Source organism: Sinohyriopsis cumingii, chromosome 9 (genome assembly GCF_028554795.1).
Source record: "Sinohyriopsis cumingii isolate HCF-2022 chromosome 9, ASM2855479v2, whole genome shotgun sequence".
Taxonomy (NCBI): domain Eukaryota; kingdom Metazoa; phylum Mollusca; class Bivalvia; order Unionida; family Unionidae; genus Sinohyriopsis; species Sinohyriopsis cumingii.
In genome coordinates, this window is record NC_142969.1 from 36,786,191 (window position 1) to 36,798,341 (window position 12,151).

The window sequence follows — 12,151 nt, forward strand, 5'->3', positions numbered from 1 at the left end:
CCATTTTGTATTTCCAGAGAAAATAATCACTTGAATTCAATAATTTAAAGAACATAAAATTCAACCCAAACTGGTCACAACATAATGCAACTTAACGTGTCGTGTTTTAAGTCCAACTGGTGAAAGTCTGACAGTCACAAGATAATATACTTCTCTGTTTGACCTCAGGTCATAAATTAGCATTTTCTAAAATCAACCATTACCTAATGAAAAATAACTTTCTAGCATAATTTAATGAGCTTGTTTATTAAAAGATAACTTAATAAATTCTATTGGGGATCTCCAAAACCCTTACTCTGATCGTTATGTTTACCTAAATAATAATTCGGTTAATTAGCTCATAAACATCGAGAATAAAGAAGCTATTATTAGTTGCATACTGAATGAAATAAAAAGTCAATCAATTCAAACAGAACTGAACTCAATTTTGGACAAGGTCAAGTCCAGCAAAAATGTTGCATTACAATAACATGTAATGGAATTAAAAAAATAAAACTAACAGACAACTAATTCATTGTACATAACAATATGACAGAATGCATCATGGTATGAATTCCTGTAAGTTATACAAGGATACCAATCGGCAATACGATTTCGCCTTCACTAATAAGTCTGAAGAATACAACTTACATGCTCATATGCCAAAAACCGTTGAATACAATTTGAAAACAATTGTAAAAATATTATTCTAATAAAACAAACCCTTTAATTTAGTAAAACTGGCGTCAATCTGAATTCATGTATCATTTTTTAAAGTAGACAAGAAAACAAAACGTCTTCTTGTCTTCTGCCAAAATGAAAAGAAAATTGAGAGCCGTCATCAAATTGGGTCAAAAAAACGGATATGTAGCATGCTACAAACTGGATTAAAAGTGTCCGGAAAGTAGTCTTTCCTTGAAGACCTTTCGTTTGTACTGAGAGGATCCTGACCGATTCGTTAATATGTTCATTGTTGCTATAAATAAAAAAAATATATTCAAATGCCTTCTGTTTGAAATCTTTTCAGCAAACGATGATCACATTTCGCAGAGAGCATCTCGGGTAGAGTTTTTTTTTTTGTATGCACAAATAAATCAGACCTACCTTACAGTATAATGGCCAATAAAAAGTAAAATATATACCAATCATTTCTATCAGAAAGCCACATACTAACCCAGATTTCCGGTTAGCTTCCCCTGATCTGACTTTCATATAAATATCAGTCAGGTGTCTGGCTTAATACCTAGTATGGTCTATTATTATTGTTTTCTTTTCTCGCACCTGAAGGAATGGGTGTGTGTTGTTATACAGATTAATGTATCTAGTATGCAGCACTCGTTATTCATATGGGTATGTAAGAGTCTTGCGATATTTTACATATGATCTTCATGTACCATCTGTTAAGAAACAATTGACCTAGAGATAAAGACACTTTGTAATAAATGCCAGGTGAGTGATATCAATTTTGCATTTAACCGTATTGATTTAGCCATTTCAATAAAATATATTATTAGCATGATTAAGCAAAATTATAAATCGGGAAATATGAAGCGACGCATTGTTATTACGCATTGACTATATAAATTAGAATATTTTCCTTTTCTTATGTCTGGACACCTATCAGAAATGTCACCTTTGTACAATTAATAAGGCCAGGTTCATTTAAAATTCTAGATTAATTTTTTTTTAAAGTTTATATAAATCCAGTACTTTCTACAGGGTCATATAGACTTTATCCTCTAGGTATGTCCATCCGTTTGTCCCTACTTCTCAGCTTTTATACGTCCCTCTTCTCGTAATGTTAATTAGCTTGTTCAAATACACACTCAAACTGAAATATGGCTAGCAACTCTAGATGGTCTGATTGGGCTGTAGGAACAAGGCACCAATTGCTTAAGTCGCTGAAAATCTTGTCGTTTGTCTATTAGTAAATATAAGAAAATATAAGCATATGAAGGCGGATCTACAGTGGGATACTTGGAATGCAGAATCTTTTAGTAGTAATCATTCCAGTTTGCGCACCATACCGGACTTCTGATCTGAAAGCAAGGCCTATGTCATTCGAAATTCATAGTTACAGTTGTACGTTAAATTCTTTTATATATGTTTATTTTCCAGTTTGTTCTTGAAATAAAAATAATTTTGTTTGTCAAATTACTTTTCCAAAGTTTGATAGATAATTAGGATATTGGAAGATATTTAGACAACCAAACAAATATGCATCCCCAATAAACACCAATATTTTAATCTCTGATGTGCTGTTGTTGTTGGATTGGAGTATACAGGCATTGAAAAAAACGAATTGTTTAAAGATACCTCTGACTAATCATTACTCCATTTTCAGCTACTGACATGTATCGCATTTCCACCTTTGATCCTTCTGTGTGCACGGTTTAAAGACAAAGAAGAAGATGAGTTGTTTACAGGAAGTGATGCAATTGTAAGCGATCGACAAATCAAATTCCTACTATTTTATCCACGGGTTTACTTAAGAGATAGTTTTCGTTCAGAAATTAATATTGCTATTTACACCTGTTAAAACTTGTGTTTTCAGATTAAAGTAGCATCCTCTATACATGATATAGAGCATATAATTGTATCATTCGGAGCAATTTTATTGACATAGGACGTATATGTAGATTGGAATGAACATTGAGTGATACTCTTTTCGTCTCTGTGTATACGTATGTCATGTAGTGAAGAAGGGTAGAGGTGTTATAGGAGTGGTTCGACGTTTGTTATATGAATGGATTTCTACTTGTGGAAAGCTGTGAACATGAAATCAATTTGCTGAGGCCATTGTTCTAAATTAAATCGTCCATTCCGTCCTCATATATATATATATATATATATATATATATATATATATATATATATATATATATATATATATATATATATATATATATATATATATATATATATATATATATATATATATATACACGATATTGATGATATTGATGTAACTTGGTACAGTTTAGCATTTGGGAATCTAAACTTTGCAATATGTAATAAATTCTATCAACGACAAAATCAGCAACGCTTTGTAGCAAATAGGTTTTCATATCATGATGCTATAAAAACCGTTTATCCAGCCCACGTTCTTGTGAAGTTGCACATGTCTGACCTACAATTGTATATTGATAAGAATGGGAACGAGTTAGGCTGAGTTATTGCCCGGGGTGGCATATGATCATATCTTTGCTATTACACGATAAATCCACGCTGTGCAATTTGATTTCATCCAACACTTGATCATGTAGGTTTAATTTGAGAGCCATATTGCTTATTATCTCTGATTCTGCCTAATTGCAGTGTGTCATAACTTACGATTTCTCTGCAATACTTTTCCTAGATTCTTGAGGCTGATATAGATCACGTGTGCATCATTACAGTAATAGGACACATAAAGTGTCTGCTTTCTCATCCACCATTAAATGTTATACAGGAGTTACGATCTCATAATTGACATAGTAATTGCCAGCCCTTCTATCATTAATTTCACATTATAACTTTACCATTGACTGTTCGATTGTAACATGCTGCTTTTTATTGCGAAATTACATAATTTGATTTCTACTGTTCAATTAAATCATTTATATGGTTAATAATCTAGTGATTGTCCATCTTTTTAATCTTTGTTTTAGCATCAAAATTATAATATGAAGTGATGAAGTTAAACCCACTTTAATGTATATCACTCTCTTCTGGCACAAAAGAAATGTATCTTAGTTTGGTCATTGAGACTCAAAGAAAAACATATTTCCATACAATAATATTAATTCTTCTGAATCTAATGCCTCGATCAAAAAAGAAGGAAAAGAGGGTAAGTACTCCGTCTCACTATTATTATTGCTATTATGCTATTATTTATTGACTAAGTAGATGTCTCACTAGTGCTATATGTATCACCAGTATCAGGCATCTTACTTTTCAGCTCATAAATAGTTATATTATCGCGGGAGTTATCCAGATATGCACTTGTATTGTTTAATCATTTTGTCTTTTGTGTCGAGTCCACACTAGCGGGCAGCTATACATAGCATTCCTTTTTCTGGTGGTGGTGGCACCGTCGTCGTTTTGAAAAACATCAAACCTTAATGTTACATTTGAGCTCATTAATCGTTCAGTTTTTTAATAGATGTTCCATTTTTTTTAGGACTTTATTGTTATTTATAAATTGTTTAAATACGTTTGGCAATGTTAGCTTCTAGTTTTCTAATTCCATATATCAACTGCTGCTTGTAATTCAGAAGACAAAACTTGGAAAAGGTAGCAGAGAAACAGCATCAACACTGTAAGTAGTCTTACCTTTTTACTAGCTGAAGGTGTGGTCCTAATAAGTGATCTTGAAACATCAATATTAGTAAAAATGGGAGTGATATGACACTTTAGGATCGGATTTGTAATGTGTACAAAGTTCGATATATATATATATATATATATATATATATATATATATATATATATATATATATATATATATATATATATATATATATATATATATATATATATATATATATATATATATATATATATATATATAATGAATATGTCCATGTGCCGGATAATACATAGAAAAATTAGCTAATGTAACAGAAGACTTTTAATAACCTGTCTACGTAGTGTCATTCTCTTTCTTAGTTCATTTTTCGGCTGACCTGTTTAAATGTCTTCTCATGTCAAACATTCAAAGCTTCTCAACTAGACAAATTGTTCATCAGATTTATTAGGCAACCATTTGCACCTTCATATTTGTTGCTGTTGTGGCTTTAATGCTACTTTTCATCGCATTAAAGGGTATACATGGAAGTCAGTATTACTGCGGGGCGGGGTGATACCCGAGAAAAACCCTGGCAAGAACAACCGACTCACAGAAAGCTACTGCAAGCTTTCTCATATACCCACATTGGGCCGAGTCCGAAACTCGAACCCGTTCTGTTTACTGAAGTTACATCTTAAATTAATATTGAATTCTATTACGGAAACTACTTATTATGACTTAGAAGAGATTCATGTTTCACTTATACTGGGCTTCTAGGTCACCTCTAAGCTACTTTGCATATTTAATGATGTAATTAAAATGTCAGTCCGTATCTCTAAGTGGGGCATACTTGAAAACAATGCTATTTCGTGATTCGGATTCATTTCACTGATTAGTGTCATACAAGCAATTAATAGGTGATATAAGCCTTTATTAAATGAGTAAAGATACATTGCAAGTTCAATGCAGCAGCAGGGCAGGCGAAACTTTCAAACTTTTGAAGGTTCCAAATACTGAAATAAGGCTTCCTAAAAAAGGGGTTTTCTGCCAGAAATAACATCAACTAACTTTGGCGAGTCCCCTCGAAGCTATTCCAACGTGTTTTCTGCTTGAAAACCCATCAATAGCGTTTGGATTTACAAAATATTAACCGAAGCTGTTGTCGCGCCCTTCCTGCTGCTATGAATTAAAACATTGTTTTATCAAATAATGGCAAATATCGGAGAAACATATACGACTAGATTAGCTCGAGAGCGACTAGAAACAATCAACAAATTTCTTCCTGTTCGTGATTCTGTCAGACAAAAACTTCAAAAACGTCATCAAGCACAAGTTGAATTTTCAACGGGTACAGAACAGCTATTTAAACCCATTACAACAGCTACTGAAAAAGTTGCAGCGACTTCTAAAAGAGCTATATGGGGAGATATTAAGGATGAGGAGGATAGGAAGAAGGGTATACTTCCAGTGTTTAAAAAAACTGCTGAGTGAGGTAAACAAACAAAGAGGATTTTACGAGCGCTTCCAACTGCTGTCGGGGAAGAATTACTTGAGGGTATTGGAAAAATTTGTACTGAAGTCGATGATGTGAAGAAAGAACTTGCATCTAAACCAATAAAAGAAAACATTGGATTGATTGCAAGATTTAGGGAGGGTTTTGTTGAAGATATTATAAATACTAAAAGAGAAAAATTGCCTGAAAATATATTGATTAATATGTTTAATAAATCTGAAATATTACACCCTGGTTATGATAAAGTAAATGATGATAATTTCATCAAATGGATATATCGTATATATAAAAACAAAAAACAGGCTAGAGAGGATGATTTAGAATATAGAGACTTTATAAAGAAGCAGAGACTTTATAAAGAAGCACTGAAGCAAACAGAACCACAACAACTCTCAAAGCAGGAACCTTCATATCAACTTCCTCCACCTCTGCAACAGATAGAACAACAACAATCTTCTTCACCGCAGCAAAGGTTGATGCCGAAACTTAGAAGGTCTGAAGAGTTACTTAAAGGGGCAAGAGCGGAAAAATCGCCCCTAAGACTATTTAAGAAAAGCACAAAAACGGAAGAAGGAGCTACTGGTAGTGATTTGGGAAGTGGTCTTATTAACTGTCCTAAAAATATCCTCGAAGATGTACAACGAATAGAAGTTCTCATAGGAGGAAAACGAGCTGTAAACAACTCGCCAGAATTAATTAATGAAGCAGCTGATATTTGCCGACGATTATTTCAAGGTGGTATCATGAACATTAATGTTTACCGAGAGCGTATTGATGAAATCGTTAATAACTATCACAGTGATTAGAAAAATAAATAATTAAATAAAAATGATTATACACAATGCTCATCGTGGACCGACCGCGGTTAGGGTGATAAATTCGCAATTACCTACCTATAAAGCAATTTACGGAGTGGACTCGGTGATGTTGTTCAGGATTTATTCAGAAGGATAGCCCCCAAAGCAATACCGATCGCAAAACAATTATCGATGAAAGCTATTGATGTTGTTCGTGATAAAGCTCCTACTGTTATTGGTAGCGCTGGCAGAAAAGCGTTCTTGGCAATCAAGGATAGACTAGCACGGTTAATACGCAGACCGAAACCACAACCGGTGAAATTACCAAGCACTGAAGTAATGCCAGCAGTTGTCAGTAAAGTAATAAATCAAGCCGCAAATAAAAAATTGGCAGCGCTGATAAATCAAGGGGCTGAACAAATAAATACGAGTTTGCTATCAGGAAGTGGTCTCCGTTTTAGAAGATAGTAAATTATAATAAAATGTTTATACGTGTATCCGACCCAGCATTTGACCTGGATGCACTCAAGGATGAGTCCGTGCGTGATTAACAGTATTATTCTTACGAAGCAATATCGCCAAATCAACGTGGACGAATTGAATTACGAGTTCAGGATACAAGTAGATATTTCTTACTCGCTGAAGAATTTATCGAAGTCACAGGTGAACTCGTAACAAATGTTGTCGCTAATACACCATATGGAGCTAATGTCAAAGTTGGTTTTGTTAATAATGGCATCATGGCGTTATTTAAAAGTGCTATATACATGATTGATGAAAAGAAATTGAGACAATCCAAAATAATGTTGACGTTGCTACAACGACTATAGGTCTAGCAAGATATTCAGATGATTATACTAAATCAGCTGGTCCGACTATGATGTTCATTAATGATAATGTTCACCGTCCTGACCACAATACATTTCGTGTCGCTTAATACTGCGGCTGACCCACAACCTGCTGAAGCTATAGCCAGACCCGCCGCCAATATTTTGACACCACATAGTCACAACCCAGATTACAACTTACGTTTTGCTACACGTAAATTAATATTAAAAGATCAGCGTAGAAGATATTCATGTGCAATTCCGCTGTCACACATATTTGGATTCTGCAGAAATGTCAGAAAAGTTATTTTTGGAGCCAAACATACAATTGTTCTTCATCGAAAAGAGCATAATGATGCTATCTGGCGAGAAAATGGAACTGATGATGTTAAAGTTATATTATTTAAACTCGCGTTATGGATGCCGGTAATGACTCAATCACACGTTTAAGAACAGCGGCTACTTTCTTTTATGGACCAAGGCTGTAAATTGACAATATCTTGGTTAACAACAACTACCGATAGTGCTCAAAGTTCCGCCGTGGGTTTATTCACATGGCATATAGCATCACAGCAAGGTGTTTCTGCACCCAGGCATATCTTTGTTGCTCTTCAAGATATTGCACGATTAAACAATTAAGAAAGAAATCCAATGGTATTTGGCAAACTTGACGTCACTGAAGTATCTTTAAGAATAAGCGGACATCAAGAACCATCTGAAGATATATTATTGAATTTTCAAAAATAATCAAATAGCACGTGCATATCATCGTTTGATGACATTTATGGGGCGTGATCAAAATATAGATACTGGTTTGCAAATATCACTGGAACATCTTGATTTAGTTAAGCAATCTGTCGTTGATATATAATTTCAAGCTAGCGTGGGGGTATTACCCGTTATTGCAGCTGGTCCACCGGTTGTTCATGGTGATTACAGAGCAATTGCAGTTATCCTTAGCGACAAATCAATGTCACTTGAAGGTTCTGGTGGACGGATGAGGGTTATTGATGCGCCAGTAGACAATTAGACCAACCGCGTTAATTATAAAAATGTCACATAGTCACGTTAATGTCACTCTGACTTCCGGTCAGATGAAAAAATTACAATCAAAAAACGTGAGTACATGTGGAACAAAAGTAACGTTAAAACATAATCAACTCGCTAGTGGTGGCCCAAGCAAGTCATCGTTGACTAAGACTCAACTAAAACATTTCAATAAAGCTATAGAATCAAAAAGCGGAACTCCATTTGATCTCTCGCCAAATGCAGTCAAAGATATGATTAAAACCGGTGGTATATTTCCACTTCTCGCATCTATACCAGCAATGGTAGCTGCTGCTGCCCCAGCTGTCACAAAAGCAGCTGCGTTAGGTGCTGTTGGAACCGTTGCTGAAATGGCATTAAAGAAAGCAACTGGGCGGGGATACAAAAAAGGAACGCGGCCTAAAACTCCCCGGATCTCGTTGGGGAAAAGGTTTAAGACTTCCAGGAACCTATCTACGTTGAACTTCCAATGGGGTTTTACACCTATGTCAAATTTTGATTTACTTGATGCCGCTAAACAACTAAAAATTCAAAACTTCAGGGGGGTTTTCATGAGAGATCAATTACCACAACAACCGAATAATCTATAAACCGGTATTATTAATCTCGATTCACGTGATGGACCCGGTACCCACTGGGTATCATACGCAATTGATCCCCGTGGAATTGTTTATTTTGATTCGTATGGGTTAGCTCCACCAAAGTAATTTATTAGATATGTCTCACAGTTAACAACCCCAGTCTGGTATTCAACGCTACCAACACAAACATTAACTAATCCGCCAATATGTGGCAGCGAATCATTAAATGTGCTTGAAGCGTTATCGAGATCAACCAAACCACCTCACAAGGCCGTGCACGAGTATATCGCATTTAGACAGTCCTTAAAAAATAATGGTTGATATTTACGGAAGATCTCTCAGCACAAGTAAAGGTAAAAAATCCGATGATATAGATTTATCAAAATACGCAACAAAAGATGATCTCGGTGATCTCATGAATCTTGCTGAAGTTGGTCCAGATGAGGTTGTTATTTTTCAGGACCAATATGGTAAGTTAAAAACCAGCAATATTAGGTGGAATGACATAATTTGCAGGGTTCTTGGAGCTACCATAGACAACATCCATGAGTTTACTGACGGTGGTAGAATCAGAGATTCAAATATATCGTTTACAACCATAAGAGATGAAAGTCAAAAAAGTGTTTTTGACCGCATAAAAAAACCGGTGACACAATGACAGGTGAACTCAACATGAGCGGGAACAGCATAGTATCGCTAATATCTCCAAAATTCGACAACGACGCCGTAAACAAACAATACGTCGACGACGTGGACAACAAATTATCCACGTTACGAGCTGAGTACGATGTTCACGTCAACTCATTTTCAAGACTTCGTAGAAATTTTCAAAAAACTAATGAAATCGCAGGCGAATTCTTTGGTGATCCGTTGACCGTTGACGTAAACGTTGATATGAAGACTAATATTGACACAACCAAAAAAACATTAGAAGATGTCATAAGTGGGATTCCTGAAATCGTCTTATTAAAATTCCACCCGGAATAACCTCTGGACATATTACCAACATCGTATACACGGTATCATCTGGTTTTGCAACATGGTCAAAACAAAATAATACTATCAAATATACCGCAACAGTCACTGATGTGTATAGACTGTCTGTGTTCAGTGCTGCAAAATTTGAGATTTTCACAACATATCCCTGGCGGCATAGCACAGACAAGTGTTCTGGGGTTGTGACTATCATATTAAATAAAGGAACCGAAGAAACATTTATGCTGGAAGCAGCTGATAAGAAATTAACCGCAACATCTTACTGGTGGTGTCATGAATTTGTTGCTGCAACACCTCAATTGGTTACCGCGTAAATATAATAATGCCCTTGACAAAGTCAACGACACTGACGAAGTCAACGTCAATGACAGCGTCAACATTAGATGCACAACAGAGTTAAAAACCATCATTGACCAGTATATGTTAAAAGTAAAAAAATGCAAGCTGCGTGCAGTTGTCATTGATGTTGTAGTTAATTCAGTATCCGCGTTAGTTGCGTCCACCGGGAAAGTATTATCAGCGCTGACCAAAGTAACAACTGCAGCAGCGATAATAATATGCGTTTCATCATTGGCGACCATTGCTGGTGTTTTCAATATTATCGCGAAAAAGATATCCACGTGCACGAGCATGAAACTTAACGACGCAGTTGTAAAATTAAACACAGCCACAGCAGTTTGCTCGTAATTATCATCGTTGATATCATCAAGCCTCAACGAAGAAGTAATATCAGATTCTGAATTCGAGCTAATGGTTGAGATATAGAATCACTATTTGAAAGAAAATAAAAACAATAGCAATGACAACACCATCCGAGCTACTTCAACAGATCGTGACAAACACAACTTCGGCAAGGACCACGATGATCAATAAGTTCGACTAATCCTGAATTCAGCATCAACTTTCCAATTGCTATTCCAGCAAAATAAATCGCGTTAGCACAATTACTAGTATATTACAGATCAAAATCATTTGATGGGTTACCAGCAAATAATTTGCTTGTATTTGCAAATAAAAATAAATCTGATGGAACACCTGACTGAGATTACCTGACTGAGATGTTGTTGGAATAGCAACTGGTAGTTACGAGATTGAAGAAATCAAGGATACAACGTCGAATAAAATCAATAACCGGAAAAGAAGCAAAAATATAAATTAAAGTTCACGAACCATCGCTGTCATCTACAATTGAGATACATTCACCTGACTACGCTGTTGGTATTTATCAAAGTTCGATTAGAACTGTTTTGGGATGGACTGAAGTTGCGCCTGAAGCACTGCTACATCCACCAGAACCAAAAAGGTCTGATTATGTCACCGATAAAGGATCGTATCATGGTTATATTCCAAAATATGAAAATAATCCGTCGTGGAAAGGTGTAAACACCAAACCGGACGATAGCAGATTTCATGTAACATCAGGTGGTGGGGCACTGGGGTGGTATTATGGATCGCCCATGCAGCCATACCTCAGCAAGATATCAAAATTACTTTTGAAGATATTAGTGGCGAGCATAAAACGCAACAACAAAAATTACACCAATTATTTACCGAGTATCTCTTTAACACGTCGTCGGTAAAAAATAAAATTATTAAATAAAATGAGATATTAAATCAGCTTGTATCCGATATGGAATATATTAACCGGCGATTAATCCAGACAATAATTGGCGACGCTACCTACCGCAACGATAAACAACGATTTTTAACCGCATACAGATTAACAGAAGCTGAACTGCCGAATTTTAAATTTCCCGGGTATAACGCGGATAAACTAAAAAATCCACCAACAAATTCATTGATGAGTTCTTCACTGATATACTTGCTACATGGAGAATAACAGTACCACCGGCAACTAACTTCAGACACAACAATGCCCCCGACGGGACAGGGCGACATGTCTCACCAGAAATCGTTAATATAACTTCAATCTTGTATGTGATGTAATACATGACAGCTATCAAGTATATCTTGGAAAGTCTAATCAGTCTCAACAGGGGTTAGTTTTATATACATTTACCCCTCAAGTCTCCCCAGGATCTTTGATCATACAAGAGCCAACTAATCCGGTCTATCTACGGTGTCATAGTCCACTAAATTTCAAACTCACTGACCACGCAGGCCGATAAGTTGACCTACGT

The 12,151-nt window shown here is 35.6% G+C and overlaps 1 protein-coding gene across 1 annotated transcript in view; it reads left to right on the plus strand.

Moving 5' to 3' along the window:
- The window catches only part of LOC149791556 (transient receptor potential cation channel subfamily M member 2-like), a 154,349-nt gene that overhangs the window by 76,390 nt on the left and 65,808 nt on the right, over positions 1-12,151 (plus strand). Inside the window, exon 15 of the mRNA XM_089969447.1 lies at positions 2,324-2,419. Coding sequence (XP_089825573.1) covers positions 2,324-2,419 — 96 coding nt within the window. The remainder of the gene's footprint in view (positions 1-2,323; positions 2,420-12,151) is intronic.